Raw genomic sequence first — 25,826 nt, 5'->3', positions numbered from 1 at the left:
TGATGTATTTGCAATGATAATTCCAGCACTTAATTTGAGTGTTCGGTCTCCTAACCAGTCCAACAACAGCTACTAGAAACCACATGTAACTCTATATTGGTAGATCCTGCTATCTTGGACCTCCTTTTATCTGAAGGGTGTTTTCACACTTGTCCTGGATACTTGATTCTGGACTGGTTCCGGGCTCATTTAGGGGAGGGGCTCATTATTGCTGGTTTCTTTTCACACACAATTTCTTCTAAACCATAGATCAATTTGCAATTCCATCACTGTTCTGCATGCAGGTTTGTGGTTCTCTGTTCTGCTTTCAGACTTGAAAACAGCTTTCACCCTTGTACTGTAATTTAATGTAAAATTACTGTTAATGTCTGCAATTTTTGAAATATGACTATTACTATCATATTTGATCATTGAATTCTGATCGTTATTATATGTTTGTATTCCTTGATTAAGTATGCTTGTTACTGAAAGATTTGCTCTTAAAGTTCTTTAAAGGTTCTTAACTAAAGAAAATGGTGCTATGTAGGACCATGAACACTTAAAGAACCCTTTGCATGATTTAAGAGTTCACTGCACTGTGAAATTATTGTTCTTCAGGTTGATGGGAAATGCGCTGTAAATGGTTCTATGTAGCATCAAAAAGGGTTCTACTGTTGTCATAATGTCAAGCTTGTTACAATGGAAGAGCACATTTTGGTGCTATATAGAACCCTTTACAAAAAGGTTCTACATAGAACCAAATACAGCACATTCTCCAGTAAAGAACAGCTTTCACACTCGATCAAACATACCGAACTCAAAAAGCAAGCAGTCCTGGGTCTGGAAAAAAGCTCTAATGTGAAAACACCCTTATACTCCTGTGATTAGCTGGAGGGTGGAGAGGTCCTTATTAAAATTATCATAATATTATCCAAATATACCGCAGTATTAGATTATATTAAATCTAGCTTTGATAAAGTGAGTACATTTGCAAGGAAGAAAGACAAGGTAACCTCTCAAAACTAAAGCACTCCTCAAATTAAAATGTCTTTATTATTTTGACATGTTCTAGCTGGACCGTTAAATGAATGAATTATGCCCTGAAGAAGGCACGAGCTGCTACACATGGGCTTTTAACAGTCCGGCTAGGACATTAATAATTGTTAATACAATGAAAACGTTTTAATTTAAGGAGAGTGCATTGGTTTGGAGAGTTTTCTCTTTTCTTTTTTTCTCTCTCTTTCTTCAATGAACTTTTCCCTTGACATCAAAGAGCACGAAAAACATTAAAAGCAAAGATTTTTTTCAATGTAGAGCACTCCTACAACTATCTTTCTGAATAAATTCTCACTGATACAGTTATAAACCCATGCCTCCTCAGTGCTGTAACTCTGCTTAAAAGAAGTCTTACAAACTTGACTTTGCTGATTTTGTTTGGACTAGCGGTGACACGATACCATTTTTTATTTTTGATACTATTACTGAATTTTTTAACCTTAACTACTGTCTGATACCAATAACAGTCCAGTTAGCTCTTTATATGAAATTTATTATTTTCCATAAGCTCTTTATATTTAAAATGAGAAATGAATGTGTGGTCTTTAAGGATTTGTAACAGGATTGGATCAGATTTTTTTTTCTTTATCAATCCATCTTTCACTGCTGATGGTATCGGATTGGTGCTTCTCTACTAGACTGTTTTATTCTGTTTCCTTTTCGTAAAATTCCACAAGGAGCCAGTATTTATACAATATATAAAGTAAACATAAACCAAACAGATGCACATTTCCAAAAAGGAAACCTACTGTTTATTTAGCTTGAACTGTTCATTCAAAACAAGCTGAAACTCCAAGCAAATATACATTACGGTTAACTACGTTTTTGTTAATAAATGCTAAAGCAAAAAAGTGACATTTTAATTGAGCCCCAGCTAAATAACATTGACAACCATGAAATAAACGTAGCATGACTGATTATGTTCAGTACTATAACAGTGTCATGTTAGTATTACTGGTGACTGGCATGATGTACAGTCGTTTGCAAATGTTGATAACACTTGACCATAGGGTACTGGTCATAAGGCTTTATGACAGCTACATAAGCTTGTCATGACGACTGACATAACCCTACATAAATGTTTGTAAATGCTTATTCCAATAGGTGTAATTCGCTGCACATGCTACATTTGCCAGTTTTTGATAAGTCTGCTAAACTACCTTTATGACAGATAATATTTGTTGGAATAAGCGTTCATAAACATGTAGGGTTATGTCAGTCAGACAAGCTTATGTAGGTGTCATGTAGCCTAATGAACAGAACCCTACAGTAAAGTGTTACCCAAATGTGTAACCCTTTAACAGACCCAGGTTTATGTCATAGAAAAGCATATTGTTCATTAACTACAGGGATGTCAATGCAAACTAATAGAGCTATTTTTAGGTTATAGAAGTGTGTAATAAACCCTTGGGCCTGCCAGTGAGCCTGTGGCTAGTTAAGGGGTTAAAAACAATTATTTTGTTAATTTTCTAAATGAAAATAAGTTAACTCACTGTTTTGTTCTGTGCTGTTTTACCATATTGGGAAAACAAATAAAACATATTTTATATGCTATGTTTAAAAACTCCAGCAGCACTGCTGTCTGATCCACTCATACCAGCACAACACACACTAACACACGACCACCACGTCAGTGTTACTGCAGTGCTGAGAATGATCCACCACCCAAATAGTACCTGCTCTGAGGGTCCATGGGGGTCCTGACCACTGAAGAATAGGGTAAAAGGGGGCTAACAAAGTATCAGAGAAACAGATGGACTACAGTCTGTAACTGTAGAACTACAAAGTGAAACTATATGGTCAGTGGAGCTGATAAAATGGACAATGAGCGTAGTGGCCAGTCGGTATAATTCCACCACACGTGACCTCCTCTGTGTACATATTGCTCACCTTATATTCATTGTGTTCTTGTTTTCCTCTGTTCTCCAGGTGACTATGTGGTGCTGACGGTCTTTTTCGAGCTGAGCAGGAGAATGGGTTACTTCACCATCCAGACCTACATCCCCTGCACCCTCATCGTCGTGCTGTCCTGGGTCTCCTTCTGGATCAACAAGGACGCCGTCCCAGCCCGCACTTCCTTAGGTACAGACACTCTCATTAGGTTTGAATAAACATGGGGGGAAAAAGAATCAACTCACTCTTGAAAGACTCTATAGTGATGAACCTAAACCAATTTTTAATAGAAAATTGTTAACAGTATCAGACATGTCTGATGAAAAATTAAGACATTAGACTATATTCTACACAATGCAGTGTTTTTCTGAAAGCAGCTGTGTTAACTATCCATCACTAACAGCTGTTTAACCCTCTGTGGTCTGAGGACATTTTTCTGATTTGTTCATTTCTTCTTAAACTCTCCTCTAAAGGCTCTTCATATATCATGATCCTCATATGTTTCATATCTAAATGCTCCGTTATCTTCATCACTACTTTCCAAAACCACTGCAGCAGCTTCAGCAGCTGTAAACTCTCTGCACGCCATTTCACATGAGTCACCGATGTGGACCGAATGAAGAATGAAGGGTTTCCGGCGTGATGGTCAGTCCTTAGTGATTTCCTGAGTGCCCATTGGTCAGTTTCACACAGAATGTAGACGGACACACAAATCCACCAGTTCCACACAGTGAGAGGCAGATGACGTGTATCTCAGCCCCTCTTCATAGGCTCATAACTCCGGATGTGAGTCTCGTATGATCTCGTGATAAGATGGAATGGAAAGGGCGACTCTACAGATTCAGGAAGTGTTTGAACTGGATTTCTGTGCCGAATCATCACAAAGATAGAGCTGAAGAACATTTACAAAATACTTAATAGTCTCCGAATGACACCATACATTTAAACATAGACACTTCATTACCCTTAGGAAGAGCTTACAATGATACTTCCAAGTCATAAACTGTTATCCTCGGATATTTACTCCCAGACTTTATGGCGAAATACAATGAAATACTGTAATTTTAGAAAAATTTTTTATTGTATTGTAATTTAGTGGAATATTTAGTGTTCATGTGTCTGCAATTTTTGAACGTGACCATTTACTATCATATTTGGTCTTTAGGAATTCACATCATAATTATCTGTTCATATTCCTTGTGAAAGCTTGTAACTAATAGATTTGCTCTTAAAAAAATCTTTTATGGTTCTTTACTACTGAAAATGGTGCTATGGAGGACCATAAACACTTAAAGAACACTTTGCATGATTTAAGGGTTCTTTGCATTGTGAAAGTATTTTTCAGGTTGATGGTGTGTTCTGTATATGGTTCTGTATAGCATTAAAAAGGGTTCTGCCATTGTAACGATTGTAACATTTTTTCCTTAAGGGTTCTTTAGTGAAAACGGTAGAACTATAAACACTTAAAGAACGCTTTGCACTATTAAAAAGTTCTTTGCGTTGTGAAAGTGTTATATAAGGTTTCATATGGAACTTTTTGAAAATGGTTCTATATAGCACCAAAAAGTGGTCTTCCATTCTTACAATGTCAAGCTTTTATACAATAAAAGAACCCTTTTTGGTGTTACATAGAACTCTTTCAAAAGGTTTCTATAAAGAACCATATACAGCTCCATTCTCCATCAATCTGAAGAACACTTTTACAATGCAAAGAACCATTTAAGCATGCAATAGGTTCTCAGAGTGCTCATGTTCTTAATAGAATCATTTTGTTTAATAAAGAACCCTTGGAGAACCTTTTAAGTGTGTACAATGAATTCATATTCAACCTATTAGTCAACAGTTAATAACGAATTTACAGAAAACCGTGTGAAGACATCATTTATAACACATTCCTAAGCTTGTAAACAAATATGTTGAGAATTATTCCTTGATTGGCAGTAGTTCATTAACTGTTATAAAAGCAGACCTTAAAGTGTTACCAATATGTTTGCTTATCAATCTGCTTCAGGATTTAAGTTCCATCACATATAACACAGTGCATTATGGCTGTTCTGTGTCCACTACCCATTGTAGTGCGTTGTGGGATTGTAAGAGTGCACTGAATTTTCTCCACTGTGTTTTCAAACTATTACATATACAGCTCCCAAAATAGGGCACTTCATAGTGAGTATGGCATCATTTAGGACACAGCCTCTGAGCATCAAAGCAACAAGCAAGAAAAAAGGAAGAAAAGAAATCTGTTCTATTTTTAATCCCACTGTACACGTGCCAAGACTTTCGTTTTCATTTTCATAATCAGCCAACCTTGCCTGAGCGCAAACATACACCCAGCCGCCTTCCAGTGGAATTCATTAGTGAAGGTTGTCACTAATTAAGCTCTTCCTTCTTCTCCACGTGAAGCCTGCAGTGGTCCAGCCCTGCACCCTCCGAACGGCTGGACAGATGGTTTTTCAGATATTTTTTCTAATTCCAGTCAGGCTGAAGCGAAGGCTGGCCCACCACGCTTCTCTTTTTTTGTACTTATGCATATCTTAATAAGGCATTAATTATGCAGCACAGCAGGAGTGCAGCCCATCAGCGCTTTAAACAGGTGCCTTTTCTTCGCCAGAAGCACAAGGAGAGGATTTAGGGGATTTGTGGACTTTCTGACTTTGCCCTTGTCCCCAGAAGGCAAAACGCCTTTAAGCATCCCTGTCTTTTCAGGTTCTTCACAGTCAGCAGTCTGTCTTCCTTTTAGCGGAATGACCTCGACCCTGACATCATATCACCGAGTCCATTACCGGAATATTTCACCCTAAAAATGCTAACGTGGCTAATAATCTAATGAAAGCCTGAAAGACAGTTAGCATGAACTAACTAGACCATGATAGCCTCCATTCACTATAAGCAACATTAGCAAATTGTACACGAAGATATTCCAAGATGCCACATGAAATAAGATTTCAAAGACAGATAGTTAGATAGAACTTTATTGATCCTGAAGGGGAATTGCAGCGTTTCAGTAGCAAGACAACTGCACATAAACTCACATATACTATGCAGGAAAATGGGAATATAAATAAATCTAGACCTACGTTTGAATACAAGAGAAATACATTTAAAAATGATATAAAAGTATATCTATTTTTGCCTATAATCTATTTTACATATTTACATGGCATATGAGACAGATTTGCTGTATTTACATGACAGCAGGCACTGAGTGGTATGAGGTAAACTAAAAGCACAGATTATAGACAGAACTAACTCGGAGTTGCATCAATATTACAGTGTGAAGTGCGCAGTGGGACTCATTACAGTAGCAGTTATGATATATTGCACAGTGTGTATTAACAGGAGAGGAGATACAGTGATGAGGTTCAGCTCAGTTCAGACAGCAGGAGATCAGTGCCTTCTCTGCAGTAAGGAGACTCGCTGTAGAGGCGTATAGCAGTGGGTAAGAAAGATCTCACACGGTGCTCTTTAACACAGTGCAGCTGTACAGTCTGCACTGAATGAGCTTCTCTGTTTATTCAGTGTAGCATGCAGGGGGTGTGAGTTGGTGTCCAATATGGCTAACAGCTTGTTGAGTGTCCTCTGTTCTGCCACAACCTCCAAAGAGTCCAGCTTGACTCCTACAACAGAGCCAGCCTTCCTAATAAGTTTGTTTATTTTGTTCAGAGAAAGTTAGGTCTTTAGCTCATTATGAAGAAAACTAAGGTTAACATCATGTGAAAGACTACTGACTTTCCCATTGATGGTGAGGATGTAGAAGGACAGCTTTTGCTTACATGGATCAAAAACAAAGTCAAGAATCAACACTCTGACAATCAAGGATGAAGGAGCTTGAAAACATCTTCAAATGTAATGACGTCTCTCCAGAAACAAAGATCAGACTTGTCTGTTCTTTGGTTCTTTATGTATCTGAAAGCTGGGCACAAAAGTGGGACAGGAAATGCTCTGATGCATTTGAACCTGTGTGCTGGCGAAGGCTTTTGGGAGAACCTTGGACAGCAAGAAAATAAAGAAAATAAAGAAATGGACCACCTCGCCTCTCATTTGAAGCCTAGGTATCCAAACTGGAGACCAAACTGAAGAAAAGACTATTATGTTTGGGACAGTTGAAGGTATAAGAGGAAGAGGGTGACCAGGATGGAAGGAGACAATCAAAGGAATCATGAACCAGCAACTAAAACCAAAAACCTAAAGAACCAAGCAGAAGTCAGGATGTTCTGGAGAAGCATTTTCATATGGTCACCAAGTCTATTGTCAAGTTTCCTACTTTTGGCTTTGGTATTAGTCAAGATCAAGTCATAATAAGGTATCATGTACCAATCAGATCAAACTCAAACCAAATCTGAAATACATATATTTTGTCCTAAAACATTTCGGGGGGAAATCTGATGGTTCACTGGAAGGGATTAACAGCAGTGACATAATTTTCAATCCTTTAGTGCCATCTAATAATCATTCGAGGTACAGGCACAGATACTACAGTATTAATCTTAACAGAAAATGATTACCTACATCAGAGAAAGATATAGAACCATACACAAACATAAATGGTAATCAAAATATAAAATAAATAAAATCTTAGACCTACATGCAGTCAGCTGAGGATTGACACTGGTTAGTGAGTGGTATCTGTTTACATTGATCTGATGAGGGAGCCCTCCCCCACCTCAATATGGTATATCTTCCCATCTAGCTTACTGGATCTGAAGAAGCTAAGCAGATGGTCCTCACTTATCCAGCACTGGATCATTAGCACCATTGCAGTTACTTTCCCTCATGACCATATGGTTAAAGTCACGGCACTGAGTGCCCTGAGTTAAAGAGGTCTGCAGACTCCACATTACTGTAATAATATTTGTTGCCTTGATGACTAACAACAGTCCTGATAGTCAAGTTCTTAAAAACCAGATGTTCATTGTGATTGATATACTTAAAACACTCTCTATAATGCTCAATAATGTTCATATGATCTACACAGACATTATGACGGACTGTAATACACTACAGGAAGTGTAGGGGGCGATATGGCTTCTGTTGTTTCATTTATCTCTAGAGTGAATCTTCCTGAATCTGTAGAGTCACCCTTTCCATTCCATCTTATCTCGAGATCATACGAGACTCACATCCGGAGTTATGAGCCTATGAAGAGGGGCTGAGATACACGTCATCTGCCTCTCACCGTGTGGAACTGGTGGATTGGTGTGTCCATCTACATTCTGTGTGAAACTGACCAATGGACACTCAGGAAATCACTAAGGACTGACCATCACGCCGGAAACCCTTCATTCTTCATTCGGTCCACATCGGAGACTCATGTGAAATGGCGTGCAGAGAGTTTACAGCTGCTGAAGCTGCTGCAGCGGTTTTGGAAAGTAGTGATGAAGATAACGGAGCATTTAGATATGAAACACATGAGGATCATGTTATATGAAGAGCCTTTAAAGGAGAGTTTCGTGAAGATGCCCCCAAACCACAGAGGGGTAGGAAATGATGTTTTGAGGGATCAGCTTTTTCAATAATAAGCTTTGCTGCCTGTATCTTCGTTCAAATGATTCCTTTGCAAACTCCCAGTTGGCGTTCCATCTATCCTAATGCATCTCCTCTCTCCTCTGTAGGAATCACCACTGTGCTGACCATGACCACGCTGAGTACCATCGCTAGGAAGTCCCTGCCTAAAGTCTCCTACGTGACGGCCATGGACCTCTTTGTGTCCGTCTGCTTCATTTTCGTCTTCGCCGCTCTGATCGAGTACGGAACGCTGCACTACTTCGTGAGCAACCGCAAGCCCAGCAAAAACAAAGACAAGAAGAAGAAAAATCCCGTGAGTAGCGTTCTGACAACACTGACTGCAGAAATAACACGACTGCTGTGCTTTGCAGTTTTACACATTTTATGGATTTATATTGGATGTTTCATATCCTAAAGTCTCAATACTCATCAGTAATATATAGTTCTGGAACAATGATAGTTGTGGATGATTGGATTTAACCCTTGGAAGTCTAGAGTCATCGCTGCTGTATTGTTACTATTCAAAGATAATTACGAAGTTACATTTACATTTAATGACCACTGCAGAAAAGGATATCCTGGCTTAAATCTTAAATCTAGTCAACGTAAATCTAGTCAAAATATGTCATTTTTCATTTTAGGATTGTTATAAGAATATAAGATAAATTAACTCATTTCAAGACACTATTCTACTACTTTTAAATAAAAATGTATTTAGTGAAAGTGTCTTATCATATTAGCAGATAAGACTTCAAAACAAGCAACATTATGTGTGGAAAAATGCAAAATCATTTGCAAGTGGAATAAAACAGTTGCTTATATAATTAGATCATAAATTGCATTAATTTAAGTAAATACATTTAGAAATAAGCGAAACAATGCTAAAATATTATTAAATATATTAGACACTTCTAAATGATTCATTCACTGTGCATTAAACTTTATTCATTATAACTGGAGGACTGTTATGTGAAAATCACTAATAATTAATAATGACTTGCAATAATCCACAGCAAACACTTTGTTTATACCTTGTTATGCGAACAATTGACTGAGTTTATCATTTAAATTCACAGGATGTCAGTGTACAATGAATAGTATTTGATTCTTGCAGGTTCTAGATAGTCTCAAGTTTACTGCTTTTTACTTAAAAGCAAATGAGAGTTTAATACAGGACTAATACTTCCAGATGCATTTCATATTCTAATGTGTTTTGTCAATAAAATGAGGAATAAATGAAAATTCATGCACAATAATTTACATAGCAAGGTCTTAAAGTGCTTATGATGCATTGTTACAAATAATAGTACAATAATAAGTGAGTTTAACATAACAGACTTCCAATTATGTCCAATTTTGTGATAGAGGTCAGAATGAAATTTTATTGTATAATGAATAAAAAACATTTAGGAATGTTAATTTTGATTTTAGTGAACAAAAACGAGACCTTAATTAATCCCCAATATGCTGCTTAACATAATATTGTTAGAACAATCTCAAATGAGAAATACAATGTATATAGATTAGATTTAGGATGATTTCACTTGTCAATATTATTATGTTTTGTTTGTTTTGATGTAAAAAATGACAAAAAAAAACATGGAAAAATGTAATGAATAGCTTTTAATTCCCTAAAACAAGACTGTACACATTCCATAACATTAAATTCACAATATTTCAAAGAAAAAAACAAAAAACAAATTTCCTTTTCTATGTACAAACACTAATGTGGTATGAATTGAAAGTGTAGAATCTGCACTTTCCACACGTTTTTGTTATCCTGACTTCTAAGGGTTAAAACATCCAGAGCAGAACACAGTCCTTAGTCTTTTCAGCCAAGTGTGCCACATAGAGCTTAGCCCTCTTATTGGTTTAAGCTTGTCCACTGGGCGTTAGCTATGGCCACGAGGCCCATCTCTCTGGCTAACGTGGTATTGAGACTTGCCCTTAATCCCTGCTTTTATCGTCTGTAGCGATGCCACTGTCAGTCACATGACTGGACTGGTTTGATGGCGCCCAGTATCTTCAGTTTGAAGGAGGTCGTTCTTAGCAAATGAGGTCATTCCACTTTTAGATGCCAAAATGGGTCCCAAAAAACCCTGTGATTTGATTTGTGGGTATAAACATCAGGCGGACTAATGAGGAAAAGGTTTTCAAACTGCGTTCACCAGTTTGGATTTGGTAGAACTCTCCAGGAAGGTTCTTCACACGGCACTTCTGTGTTAGATGCCTAACAGAGTTTAGAAATATCACAGCTTTTCTGTGTGAAGCGTTTAAGACGGCAGTTTGATCATGCTCTGTTTAACTGTTCAGTGGTGATTGTTTATTACAGATGTAATTTGCATGAAAAGAAGACCAGGTTCATACTTCAGTCTGCGCCAGTCTTTCATATAAAATGTATTGGTCCCATTTTATGTTGTGTCTGTATTAACTGTGTAGTTACACTATCGCAATATATCTAACAGTGTAACAACCAGTTTTATATTTATTCCCTGTTATAGATGGATTATAGCAGTGCAGCTAATGTAAATACAAGTTTATCAACTTCAGGTTTTACTCAAGTAATTACACTGATAGTTGTAACCGCATATTGTAACAGCTTATTTAGCACTTCTCTGCCATGTACTTACACATTACACATGTATTTACATGTGTAACAGCTGTTGCTGTGCAAATAGTCACATTACAGAATGGTTGAAAGCCAGAACTTTGGTGACCATATCACAACACTAGCCTAATACTATAGCTAGGTAAATGTTAGGATAGTTACCGTTTTCTGTGCAGTGTAAGTTCGCTCATATGGGTAATTACACATCTGTTACAATCAGAAAAGTCTTGTCATAAAAACAGCAGTTCACTGTATTACACATGTAATTACATAAGATAAAATTGCTATTACAATCAACATACACTTGTGTAATTACGTGTTAAAACTGTACGCATTTACATAAGCTACACTACTGTTATTGATCTGTATCGGTGAATACAGCACCAGTAGTTATACTGTTGTTACATAGGCAGTTAATATGTAACTACACAGTTGTAACACTTAATGTAAAGCAGGACCAATAAGGTTGATTTGACTGTTAGTTTTGATAACAAATAATAATGATAACCTTGTATCTCAGAAATAGGAGAAGAAAAAGTCATTGGGGCTGATTTACTTACATTTTGTGCCATGTAAAACCCTATTTTGGCATTAAAAGTTTCAGCACCTCTTCAGCACCTATAATAAGATCAAAGGAGCGGCCACTGCAGTTTTGGCATTTTTTAATTTTAGGAGATTTTATTGCAAGTAGTTGTGATAAAGTGGCGGTTTTGGACCATGTCTTTTGGTTCATTCTTAAGGTTTTCAAGTGAAGTAAAAAAAAAGTGTGTTACAAGATTTTGGATGTGACAGCGATAATTAATCCTGTTAGTTAGAGACGCAGTGATCATGATCAAGGCCAATTCCAGTTCTGATTACTTTACAGCCAAACTGGCCGATAGATGATATTTATTAGTCTTTTTTATATCCAAAGCTCAAATTGTTTGGCCTAAAAGAAGACATGAAGCACATTAGCACACTTTCATACAAATAACATTTATTTCACAATATAAATGTCATTATTTACTCTTTTTAATAAGATTTAAATTATTAAATTTACTAATTTAAAATGAATAAACAAACACTAAATCTGTTCAAATAACATGAATCAACTAAAGTGCTGCAAGAAAACCGAGAGGTTGTGCTGTAGGGCAATATGATGATATTTTATGATCATTTTCTGAGCATACCTTGGATATCATCAGTACACACTTGGTTCTTCAAGGGTTCTTTAGTAAACAGGTGTTTCTATTTCACCCTCACCATATTTTAGCCTGTTTTTATTCTCCTCACTTAGTAATCAGACTTTTTTTCAGTTTCAACAACAAAAGGCAGTACAGTTTCAGCAGCTCCACACAGTTTGAGGAGAGTGTGTGATGATTTAGACATGCAGTTACCGTCATGCTAAGTGGTGGAAATTTGTCTTAATTGGTCCTGTATCCAAGTAATCCTCCCAATGTTCCCTAAGTGAGGTGGTCAGCCTTCAAAAAATGGGATTCCAGACATCTTTTTGAAGGAACAAGTGACTTGCTGTTATTAGACAGTAAAGAGTTTCAGAATATGCAGAACTGACCAGGTGCTAGAGTTGATAATACCTCCTCCGCTATGCCGAAGTTGATCTGTGAAAGTTTCATACAACTTTCAAAACAGTACTTTTTTTTAATTATTACATTTAAAATTGATCAAGTCTTACAGCCGACCGCTTACATGAATATAGGTCAGTCCGTGCATAACACCACCTACAAACAGCTCCTCCACTCCATACAGCCAAGAAATGATAATTGCTCATTCTCACCTTAATATGACGTTAGTCCAACTGTTTTGTTTGGCTTACTGTGATCTTATTGTTTATTGATTTAAAAGTGAGAAGCCCTTCAGGAGTTCTGCATACTCTGAAACAGTTCACCGCCGTGTGAGAGCAAGTGGCTTTTCATGACTTCATCAAAATAAATTCCTTCAAAGTGATGTTTTGGAATTCTCTTTTGAAGGTTTACCACCTCAGTGAACGCTGGGATACAGACTCAGTTAGGACAAACTCCCACCAATTAGCGCAGTGCTAACTGCCTGCCTAAGTCAGCACACACTCACCTCAAACTGTGTGGAGCTGTTAAAGCTGCACTAGATGAGATTTTTGTTGTTAAGGCTAAAAGAAGTTCCCCTCCGGAGGAGAAACGTCAGAGCCTTCTAGACCTTCAGAGAAGAATGATTTCTGATTTTCTGTTCAGTAGAAAATCAAGAATACTTGAAGTTAAACTTTGTGTTACAGCACTACTTTTGTTTGACTGTTAAGTTTCTGATGGAGTTAAATTCTGGGAATGTCCAGTGTTTCCTCTGTGGACCTCACAAGCTGAAAAGGCCAACTGTGTTAGATTAACTATCAACATAATCACTCTTTGATTTCTAATAAGTGGAACCAATTTTGTCAGAAAAGCATCACTCCAGGTCAGGGGTCGCAACCCAAATGTTAAGAAGAGCCATTTTGTACTTTCAACAAAAATCAAACCACTTTGAGAGCCTCAACATTTTACTGATATTTTACTGAAGTAACGTTTCACCATCTTGGCTGAAAAGATGTCTTATTTATATATATGCTAGCTAATGTCCTGATATTGGGCTAAAAAATATAAACAAAAACACAGACTTACTTTGCTCTGCTTTAAGCTTTAGCTCAGCTACAGCTGCTTTTCTCACATCTCCAGCAGGAAACTTTTCCTCAAAAGTAGAACAGTTTCTTGTAAAATGTCTCAACGTTTGATTTTTTTTTACGAGGCTGAAGTCAGTTTCTCATTCTCCAGCTTCTTGTTGAAGTATCCCGTCCCACCTTAAATGGTGCCTGGGGTGCCAGAATGCAGCTGCTCACCATTTAAGGTGGAATGGGAGAATTCAAACAAGAAGCTGGCAAATGAGAAACTGACTTCAGCTTCATGACATTTTAGTGTTCTGACAGTTTCTCGTTGCAGATTAAACGTATCGGGAAACCAGCTGGAGGGATTCTAAACACAAATAAGTTAATTTGTCTCCAAATAATGCAATATTTCCAATTGTTCAATGTTCATCTTAAATCTGTCTCTTTGCCGTTTCGTTAGCTACTGGCTAGGCAAGATTGTTGTCTGTGTTGCTATGGTGACCAGCAGTCTGCGCTGATCTTCAGGGTTAAAGGGTGAATCAGCAGTTCTACAATAACTCCAGCGTTTAAGACCATTTATTGATAAACTGTGTTGAACGATCAGCAGAGCTTTATTTTACTGTAAAGGAGGATTATTTTAATTTTACCTACAAATCTGATTCAGCTGTGGAGCCACAGGACAGTAAGACAGCTGCATGTTGCCGACCCCTGACCTAGGCCTTCTGGAAGTTATAGATACATCACCGACAAGCAGCAGCCTCATCAGTGGGTTGTTAGAAACTAAAAACAGTGGCAGCAGCTCTGCACCAGAGCTCACTACTGAAAGTCACTGTGAAACTGACACAAGGTAAAATATGCCAGTGTGTCTGTCACAAGTGGCAAACAAAACACGAAATATCTTTCAGAAGCTTCAAAAGTCTGTGTTTTATCTAAAACTGCCCAAATGTTTATGGGAATCACTGTTAGCTTAGTGCTAACAAGCTACCGAATCCAGTAGGGATGCTAGTAGAAGAATTAGCGTTATCATAGAGCTGTTTTGACCTTTTTATAAAATGTTTTAGGAATTACAAAAACATAAAAATTATGTTCAGATTGTGTTGTATTGTGATGCAAAAATGATAAGATATATTGTGTCATGGAATTTGCATATCGTCACAGCCCTACTTGAACCCATATAGGATTTAGTGCTGTGTTTATTTCCTCTATGTTTGCACTATAAATGACCTCCTACACCAGCTGACTCCTGGTTGCTGTGTTATTGGCTTCCTCATATTATAGAGAATACCATGAAAATCCACTCTGAGACTGAAGTGAACCTGATCTTAACATATCTGCTCATGCATCTTCCTCCTGTGTGCGTTATAACTGTATTATGTGTTTGTGTGGTACAGTATTTACAGTATGTTGTTCTCTTCCCACTTTCTGAGTTCAGTTTGTTCTTTACGACATTCTGTTGCTTATTCTTTACATTTGTTGTTGTTGATGTTTTTGATGTTGTTGTACTTTTGTTTCTTTTGCTTTTTTTTTGTTTTTGTTTTAATTCTACATGTTCTTTGTTTCCTGTTTGGACAAAAGCTCCTCCGGCTCTTTTCCTCAAAGGTATATTGCTTGTGTACGAGTTGAAAACGTCTTGCATGTGTCTGCTTGACGCCACACGCGCTGCTCTTGTGCCTGTTCCATCTTTGTTTTCAACATAACCCACCACAGTCCCCTTACACAAGCGCTGTTTTGTGCTACTGCTAATAACATAACTGTATGTCCTGTGATGACAGAAAGCCGCTGGACGCGCCACAATGACACCGACTCACACAAAACACGCACAGTTCACATTTTAACCAACATTCCTACAAAGCTTATGGTGTTGATCACGTTCAGTGTGCTTTTGTACTGTTCTGATTATTGACATGTTCATGCTCCACCCACAGATGCAATCTTTCATAGCTGCCTGTTGCTACATTAACAAAATCCCATTCAATCTAATGAGAAATTGTTTTTAACTCAGCCTTGAGTTTAGAGTGCATTATTGATGATGATTTAATTAATTAGTTTCAAATTATATGATCATTTGGAAAAGTCTGGGCAAAAAAAGAGAAAATAAGTCACCACATCCCCTTCGGAGAAAACACTTCAGCGCATTTTAATACTCAATTACAGGTTATTTGCTGAATTTAACATAATGGGAACATAAAATGTGTCCTATATAAATTATAGCACATTTTATATTTTGTTTTATTGTGCTCTGATATGTTAAACTCAGCAAATAAATAGAAGTTGTACACTAAAATTAGTAGATGATTTAGTCTGATTTGGTTTAATTTGATTTAATTTAATTCAGTTTAAAAGTAGCTCAATTACACACACACACACACACACACACCAACTTCCATCCTATCAGTGTGACATCATTTAAAAGAGAGAATCTCTGCCTAAATGGTTAAGATGTAAACAGAGTCATTCAGAGTGGTTCAGAGTGGTTTGGTGTGAAACGCTCTATTCTAGAGAAACTTACCGAGTCAGAACTGTCCACAGTGGTGGTGATAGGAACCAGACGTCCACCTCTAAAAGCTCCCTCACAGAAAGTTCCTACATGAGATGGTTATGAATTCACTGCCTGATGACTGAGACACTGTTTTATGATAGTTTAGAGAACTTAAACTCCATTCATGGTGGAGGGATACATGCAGGGCGCTGTGAGGCAAAATAGTCCCCAAAGGAAACATATTATTTCAGATTTTCCACTATTTTCATCATCAACATTCCATATAAACTCAGAAGACTCGTGTAGGTTCACTGGTGGTTCTGGATAGTACATAAAATGTCTATATTTGTGTTGTAGTCATGGTGACCCCTGGTTCCTATCACCACCACTGTAAAGACATCTGAACCATTTCATACCAAACCACTCTGAACCTCTGTTTACACCTCACACACTGAATTATGGGGGAATTTTGAAAAATCCATCTCTTTAATATTATTTAGCATTTGCCAAACACTGAGTGTTCAGTACAGTTTCTCATCAGGTTGAATGGGTTTTTTTCTTCATCAGTAGCTGTGAAAGAATGCATTTGTGAGCGGAGCATGGGCGGCTCAGTTAAACAATAACAGCTTCTTTTTAACCCCGCCTACTGACCTTCCCTCGTGTATGTGTGTGTATGCGGGGCTTTTAACCTGACGCTTCTTAAAGAGTCAGCAGAGCCTTAACAGCCTGAAGTGGACAACCCCCCTCTAACCGGCTTAACGCCAATTAAGCAGCATCGTAATTGCCAGGATTGGCAGCTTTAGCCAGAGCGATCTTTAAAGAGCCGCCACAGCTTGATTCACAGGTCTATAATTACATAAGATTTAGGTTAGAAGATCACAGTTAAAGGCTCAGACCGAAGGTGAGGTCAGGCCAGGGGACACAATGAGTAAAATGTTCAACACTTACTGAATGAGAATCGAAATATGTAAAATATAATGCTAATCTGAGTCCTTGGACTGTTTTGTGCTGAAACTTTTCAGCCTTCAGGATAATTTCTGAATAAATAGATGTTGAGAAAGTTATGTTTAAAAGTTGGAAAACTGCAGGAAAATGAGGAAAAAGTAGTTTCAGACTTATCATCACTTTCTTATACTTTCAATATGTAAGTACGTTTGTGTTTACAATTAAGTAAGGTGTGAACACAAGGTAGTTAAGTTTGGCCCGTACATAAAAGTGTGGGAACAAGATAGCTATGTCAGGGCCATAAGTTGGTAAAAAGTGAAAGCGAGATAGTTGGTCACAATTTAGTAAGGTGTGGGAACAAAATAAGTCATGACAATTAAATAATGGCCATGACTTAGAAAGGAGTTGACATGAGAATTTAATTTAGTAAGACATAACAATTAAGTTGTGGCTATTACTTAAAAAAATGTGGTAACAAGATAATTATGTCATGGTAATTAAGGCAGGGCAATGACTTAAGGAAGGAGAAGAGTCATGGCCCATACTTAGAAAGGTATGGGTATGAGATGGTTTAAGTTGTGGCCATGAGGTAGTAAGGTGTGGTAACAAGATAGTAGAGTCCATGACCAATGAGACAGTTGGCCACAATTTAGTAAAGCATGAAAACAAGACAATTAAGACAGGATAATTAAGTTGTAGTTATGATTTAGTAAGGTGTGGAAATGAGGTTGTTAAGTGAGGGAATGAGATAATTAGGTGATGATAACTAAGTGGTGGCCATGGCTTAGTAAAGCATGGAAACAAGATAATTAAGACAAGATAATTGAGTTGAGATTATGATTTAGTAAGGTGTGGGAACGAGATTGTTAAATCGAGGCTGCAATTTTAAAATGAAGGAATAAGATAATTAAGTGATGATAATTAAGTGGTGGCCATGACTTAGTAAAGCATGGGAACAACATAATTAAGTGGCCATGCGATACTATGTCAAACAGATTATTGTTCTGTGAATTTATTGCAAGTTCTAGTTACCAACTTTTCTAAGTTAAAGCAACAAATCTTTTTTGCAGTGAAATAACTGTGACCTCCAGGGTTTAACATTGAGAATATAACCTGCAATATGTCAAATTTAAAGCTCTTCTGAGCTCTAAGTGAGGTGTTTGGTAAAAATCGAACTAGTTTCAGAATAATTTCAGAATAAATTGATGTTGAAAAAGCTTGGAGTGAAAGTGAGGCAGGAAAGAATGAAGGACAGGAATAAAAAAAACATCAAGGTTGTCTGATTTCATGCAGTTAAAGCTGCAGTGCCGCTGTGTTTCAGGCACGGTTTCTTTGTGCTCTCTTGCTTCCTTTTTTGCTTTCTTTCCTTCTGAAACACCCTTTGAGAAGCGAGTCACGTGACCCAGCTCGGTCTGAGCCCCAGGCGGCTTCACCATAAAACCAAACCCGGCGCATTTTTCTGGGCGTGCTTCGTTTTTCAAAGGGACGATGATGCACTAGTGCTGGACAAAATGCATGTGATTTCCCAGAGACGGCGGGAAATGTGCCTGAAGGCCCATTTTCTCAGATTTGTAATGTTCTTGATGTACTGTGGGTCGATAGAATTCACAGCTATTCTCAGGCCGTATTAAAGAACGCAGCTCAGTGAATGGAGAAATGATATATTGGCAAGTGCAAGCATCTTTAATGTAGGTTAAATATCTAATATTTCTCATTATGGGATGGATGTAAAAATATTGTACAATTATTCACCTTATTTTTTCTCTTTTTTTGAAGGGGAATTCCAATGATGTTTTAAAAATATTTCCATAATTGAGTGGTTGAGATGTAAACAGAGATTCAGAGAGGTTTGGTGTGAAATAGTTCAGGTGTCTTTACAGTGGTGGTGATAGGAACCAGGGGTCGCCATGACTACAACACAAATAGACATTTTATTTACTATCCAGAACCACCAGTGAACCTACACGAGTCTTCTGAGTTTATATGGAATGTTGATGATGGAAAATAGTGGAAAATCTGAAATAATAAGTTTTCTTTGGGGACTATTTTGCCTCACAGCGCCCTGCATGTATCCCTCCACCATGAATGGAGTTTAAGTTCTCTAAACTATCATAAAACAGTGTCTCAGACACTCAGACACTTTAGAGGTGGACGTCTGGTTCCTATCACCACCACTGTGAACAAACTTTCTCTAGAACGGAGCATAGCATGTCAGCTCTGAATGATTTTGCTTATGTCTTAACCGTTTAATGATGTAGAGGTTATAAGATTTATGATTTTCTACAAAAAAACCATCTGGAAATAAGATGTATAATTTTATAATATTTTTCTATCAGTCTCTACTGAGCAATATTAATATATTTCTTATATTTAGGACACTTTCACTTGCCAGAATATTATTTTTGCAGTGTCCAACATGGCCTGCTTTTTTTAAGGACCCTGGTTTATATAAATATGTCTTTTTTAACCCACAAGCCTGCAAAGCTGTCCATGTGTCTGTTCCAAGAAATAGAAAACAACATAACGTTTCCTTTTGAGTTTTAAAGGTCAGTGCAGATCTGAGTAAATGAGGACTGCAGGGTCAGGGAAAGCTCCGCTTCGTTAGTCGAGAATAAAGGCGGAGGCACCTTCTGGAATTTGTGCAGTGGTAGCATGCGGCTGATTGATAACAGGAGCCCAGAGTGTCTCATTTAAATGTCAATGGAGTCGACAGTGTGAAGCAGGGAAACGGACAAAGTCCCGTCACTCAATTAGTATGAGAAGCACTGAATGAGGGTCTTCAGGAAGAGAGAGGTTAAACTGCGGGAGCTCATTAAAGTGCCTTTAATGGCTCTCTGCTAGTAAATGTATTATGCCAATGGCTCTTTTGTCTTGTGCTTAAATATTAATGGTAAGAGCGAGGTATAAATACATGCTATGCTGCGTCTACAGCACTGTACAAAGGCTAAGACCATCGGAGGAAATTATATAGTGGGGCTGTCAAATGATTGAAAGGGTGAAGTATGAAAAATTACACTAAATTCTGGGTTAAAAAACAACTCAATTTGGTTCATATCTATAAAAGCACTGGACTCATTTTAACTCTTTCGTTGGGTTATTGTGTGATATTGTGTTTTTTTACATTTTCATTTAAAATATTTTTTTATATTATTATCTTAATGTAAAATCACCAACAGTATTGCTCAGTAAAGACGTCGCTTTTGCACAAGTTGTTGTGCTTTATTAAATAGCTGCTGTTGGCCACAGCCGTGCCGTACATTAAAAGATTTTTGTCTAACAGTTCGCTCTAGACTAAGCTCCTATCTTAATCTCCACCATTAGACTCTCAGTCTCAGTACTTCCTAATCTACACAGAGCACAGCTAGCTGGTCAGCCCCGCCTTCAGAATAAGAGTCTTTACAGAAAAACCCAACGAATAGATGCTGCAGAACAATTACTGCAAAACTAACAGGAAAATTCCAAACATGCTACAATAGTCTCACTTTGCTGCAGATACCCTGGCATTTTGTTTCAACCTGTAAAAAGAAAAGATTGGACAAACAACAAAACAGATGACAAATATTTTACACTCAAAAACACCTAATCTAAAGTAGTGGACCAAACACTCAGAGACGAGTGATATGAGGTCTAGTCTAGATTAGCTATGTAAATTAGTTGGTAAGCTTATATTGGCCACTTATAATAACATTTTTACACAGATAATATTAATATTTACTTATAGACCTAATATTCAGCTATGAATATTGAAAAATGTCATAAAAAGAGCTGCAACTCTTTCAGTGCCCATCAGTTTAGCCCCAACCATTCAGTCTCCAGCATTGTAGCCCTGTCCATTCAGGCTTTAGTGTGTTAGCTCCGCCCATTTAGCGTACAGAAGTTCAGCCTACAGTCTGTATCAGAGTTATTGGAGTGGAAGTTGTGGGGGAATTATTAAACGTTGTGTTGTTTCTGGCTGTCAGGAAGCATATTGATCATCCTGGCCTTCCGAAGGATCCACACATTGGAAACAAGTGGCTGGTGATTTTTTTTGCCCCACAGACCTGAGTATTTCAGTCTGAACGTAGCAGTTTGTTCCGTATATTTCAGCCTGGACTGCTTTTTTTTAACGGGGGCAGCCAATCAGAACAGCAGTCATTTGCATATATCTTAAAGGGATAGTAACACAGACAGGTCATTTGATTCTAAGGGATAAAGAGAGGTTAAAAAATAATAATGCAAAAATTAACTAGGCCTGTTTTTAATAAGCAAACCCATGCAGACTTTATAAGTGGACTTGTATGGGCCCTATAAATGCAGTCCCCAGTTTTGTCGTGTTCGTGTTCGTGTCATTGTACTCTCTGACTAACTCTGCTCTTCTTTCTCCTAAAAGCAGGCCCCCACGGTGGACATCCGCCCTCGTTCGGCCACGGCCATCCAGATGAACAACGCCACACACATGCAGGAGCGTGACGAGGAGTACGGATACGAGTGTTTGGACGGAAAGGACTGCACCAGCTTCTTCTGCTGCTTCGAGGACTGCCGTTCCGGGGCGTGGCGTCACGGGCGCCTGCATATCCGCATCGCAAAGATAGACTCGTACGCCCGCATCTTCTTCCCCACAGCGTTCGGCCTGTTCAACCTCGTCTACTGGGTGTCCTATCTCTATCTCTAAGATAAACCCCGCCCCCGTTCCGCCTGCACCGTGTCTGTTTTAGCTGGCCTTATTTATTTATTTATTTACTTATTTATTTATTTATTTATCTATCTATTTATTTATTTGCGTTCCACGCTCCTGCGACACTGTTCTGTTTTTTCAGAAGCGCACTAAAGTGTTTCGCTTTTTCCCTTGTTTCTTGTGAATTGACTCGGTTTATGTTTATTTTTTTATCGTGTGTGTGTGTGTGTGTGTGTGTGTGTGTGTGTGTATGTTGTGTATCAAGCAAAAGTTGTAGCAAACTAGGTCGAGGGGACAACAAAAAAAAACAACAAAAACAAAACTGGAAACTTACAGCACATCTGGGATTCGCTGAAATCTTTTATTTTTGGGGGGGTGGGGCTAAAAATGAGCTGCATGACTACATTTCCCAGAATCCCTTGAACAAGAAGCGGTGCGAAGAGCACTACACAGAGCAGAACGGCACTTTGGGCAACACCATGAAGCCCGTTATTCACAAACTATTTTTTTTGAATTGTTCACAAACTTATCCTGGTGTCCTGTCATTTTAGAGTTACACGAAGAAAAAAAAAAGAAATCAGTTGTGAAATTTTAAGTATTTGAAGTTTTACGGTCTTTGTTAACCCTCATGTGTTGTCACAGCTGGTATAAATCTATGGTCATCTGTACAGAGGTTGTAAATACTTTAATACTGTACAATGTAGTGATTTACATCTATTGCATGCACCTTTTCAGGCCAAAAACAAACAAATATTTAGAGATTTAAAGGTCTTCTGTTGATGGTTATGGATAAAATATTTAAAAAAACAAAAAAAACAAAAAACACAATCACCAGTCATAAATATGATTTATGATTTTGAAAAGTGAGACGAAAAACAAATTCTTTCTTCTTTGTCTGGAAAGATCAGCTTATCTCAAGTGGCTCAGATAAAACAATACTGTCCACCAAGAACAATGCATATTCATAAACACGTCTATTCACACAATGCAAAATATTTGGAAATATAATTTATTTCCAGTCATTTTTTGACCATTTCTTTGTTTGTATATAGGCTGTGTACAGTTCCTACAGACTGAACAGAGCTAATCTGCATCTTCCTCTTTATTTTCTGATTTAAATTGACCTCTAACTAGCAACATACAGTCTACATCACTCATAAGCAGAGATTTATTACTTATTTTTGGACTCATTTTCATTCTCAGTTGAGGACTTTTATAGGCAAATCCTTAAGAGGGGCATTCCGGCCTAAAGCTAGAGTTATTTGTCGTGTTATTGCTGTATTCCTTAACACAGCATTGTATTTTTCAGCCTTTTACAGAACTCATAATTTAAGATTATTTTCACGTTTTCATTTATCAGTGTTCTTTCACTACAATACCCAGCATGCATTGCGCAAATGCATCATACAGCCATTAGGAATCCCTGTGATATCATCAATCCTGACTGCAAGCCTAGCCACTCAGCTACAGGCTAATAAGCACAGCTGAGCTGGTATTAGTGTAACTCTTAACTCCATCGTAGAACAAAATTGGGAACAAAGCCGTGATTCTGTCTTTAATCAGCGCAAAATGAATCCCAGAGATGAGTTTTTACCCTTTCAGTCAGAGACAATGAGCCAAACTAATGTCTACATAACCAGCGATCTTGCTAATTTTAGCTTTGAGCTCATCTGTGGTTTGAGTAATATATTCTCTCCACTGTAATAATGATTTGAAGACAGTTACTGCGGTTAAACAGCTGCACTAAGATGCAGCTTCCCAACAGTAATGTTAGTATCCTGGCTTCCTTCTGTGAACAGCCAGCTAACAAAAACAAAAAAATGAAAACAACCACCAAATATCCACCCAAAAGCGGTTGTCGTTCTCCAGAAGCTCAAGATACATCATGAGAAAAGGTTTTAACCTGAAAGTCTAATTCAAGAGGCCACAGGGTCTTTAGTTTATAGAATGTTTACAACAGATGTAGTGATGGTTGTGTTGTTCATTTCGGTCGGGGTGCCCCTGTAGGACATGGAAATAAACATGTGTTACATTATTTTTAAATAAAAAGGTCATTGAGCTAATTGTACATTTGGTTGTGTCAAAGTCTGGCCACAATTCCAGTAAACTTCTGCAATTGATTTATGAAGTTAGGATATCAAACATTGGTAGGCGTGCACCTTAATGTGTCTCTGCAACAATATTTGCGTTATTTTTCTTTTAAAGTTAGCAGAACAACATAAATCTGTGCTTGTATATCAACAGTGTAGTTTTGCAGATCTGAAGGTAACTCATTAAAATGAGTTCATTATTTGCTAATTGTTTTTGTCGAGCTGTTGATGGAGGGATGAGAGGAACAAAGCAAACTTATGCACGAGCCTTAGAGGAACAAACACTGTGGAAAAGAAACAATGTGAAATTTGGGTTTGGGCAGGTTTTATACTGCTTTATTCTCCTTTAGGCTTTGTTAATGTATAACGTCATGGTGGAGAAGCATCACCACTGCAGTATACAGCAAAGAGTGTTATATAATACAGTATATGGTATTAATAGAACAATACAGTATTGTCATCATCCATTAGCCAAATGTTGACCAGTAGAAATACAGAAATGAGCATCATTTGAGTGTCATACAGTACTTTATACATCAAAAGCTCAGAAAATATTTTTTTTGGTAACACTTTATTTGGATAGCGCACTTTAGGTGCTTTGTAGATCGTTCACATACAATACCAGTTTGTGAGAATATGTATTTCTCTTAATGATAAAGACATTTGATCTAAAGATCTAAAAGCCTAAATGCTTTAAATTTGTTTCTTAGACAAATTCCAATAGTGAAGTTGATGCTATCTCAAACAAGGCTCTATTTGGGAATGTGACTTTGTTAAGCTGCATAATGGCAAAGAAGGTGAGGGGTTTCAAAAATAGTTTGAGCTTGTTTAACACTAAATGTCATAATGAATAGACCAACATAAATGATCCAAATTGATGTAGAATTACATTTTCTTACCCTAAAAGAAAAAGAATGTAAAGTGACTCTTTTGGAGATACAAGTTTGTGCTCTGTGTTATTTTATAGGAAAACACTATTTATATTTTAAGGAAAACCCACTTGGTTTTAATGAGCAGCTGCATCCAAACATTTGCCTGTTTTAATTTACATTCAACTACACATCTGTTAAATTCATCTTCTGCCTAACTTTAAGCTCAACCCAGATCCTAAACCTCACCCTTATCCTAAAGCTGTTGTTTCACCAGATAGTTAATAAACACCTGGAGGTGATCTATAGTGGTCCATCCAAATAAAGTGAGACCATTTTATTTCTTTCTTTTCACCTGTTTGCATATATTGTCGAGCTTTGCTGCACTTAAGCCTCCAAAAATTGTGTCTCGGTTTGTTATGGGAGAGTTTAGCACTGAGCTATGAAGGAGACGATGGATTCCTCATTCAGAATGGTTTCATCTTTGAGCTCTCTTTTAGCGGCTGTTCATTTTCTTAGCATTCTTCTGTTTTTCTTGCTTTCTGTTTCAATCTACGCATATCTTATATAAACCATTCCCGGCCTATTTAATGCCATTTCTGTTAGCAGTACGTCATCACTGAGCAACTAGACACTGTATACCAAGGACATGTGGTGCCCCAGGCTATGCTGGTAGATGTAGACGGTGTAAAACCAGTTAGCTAGTTTAACCTCAGTATTCAGACGTTTCTATAGCGTTTCTATATTTACTGCTCTTCTGTGGAGTGACTCATGCGCTGGAACAGCCAAACATAGCCCAGCGTGCTCTTTTGTTCAGTTGTTTGGTTGCTTTCAGGAGTTTCTAGATGTTTCGAGATGTTCTGGCGTTCTCCGTAGGTCCTGAAAACATCAGCTCCATCAGAGTCGTGTCTTTGCACTACAAACAGTATTTTATCTTTAAACTTTATATCTTTCCCAACATTAATAGTTTGGATGGAAATCCTTAAAAGATCCTAAGTAGCAGTTGGTAACACTATTAGCTAATTATTAATCATAGGAAATTTGTGGAAGACCTTATTTAAGTGCCAAGATATGAACTTATCTACATGTATGCCACACTGAATCCCATATGTGTCATTGAGCTGTGTATTAATGTACTTATTC

The 25,826-nt window shown here is 37.6% G+C and overlaps 1 protein-coding gene across 1 annotated transcript in view; it reads left to right on the top strand.

The window, feature by feature from the left end:
- The window catches only part of gabrg2 (gamma-aminobutyric acid type A receptor subunit gamma2), a 91,131-nt gene extending 69,374 nt beyond the window's left edge, over nucleotides 1–21,757 (top strand). The window contains exons 7-10 of the mRNA XM_036588993.1: nucleotides 2,965–3,117; nucleotides 8,541–8,746; nucleotides 15,222–15,245; nucleotides 21,440–21,757. Of these exons, the coding sequence (XP_036444886.1) occupies nucleotides 2,965–3,117; nucleotides 8,541–8,746; nucleotides 15,222–15,245; nucleotides 21,440–21,721 (665 nt within the window). The 3' untranslated portion in view covers nucleotides 21,722–21,757. The remainder of the gene's footprint in view (nucleotides 1–2,964; nucleotides 3,118–8,540; nucleotides 8,747–15,221; nucleotides 15,246–21,439) is intronic.
- Nucleotides 21,758–25,826: the final 4,069 nt, after the last annotated feature.

This window comes from Colossoma macropomum, unplaced genomic scaffold (assembly GCF_904425465.1).
Source record: "Colossoma macropomum unplaced genomic scaffold, Colossoma_macropomum, whole genome shotgun sequence".
Lineage (NCBI taxonomy): Eukaryota > Metazoa > Chordata > Actinopteri > Characiformes > Serrasalmidae > Colossoma > Colossoma macropomum.
The sequence above is the reverse complement of the archived record's forward strand: the minus strand, read 5'-3'. Positions and strand labels throughout refer to the sequence as shown.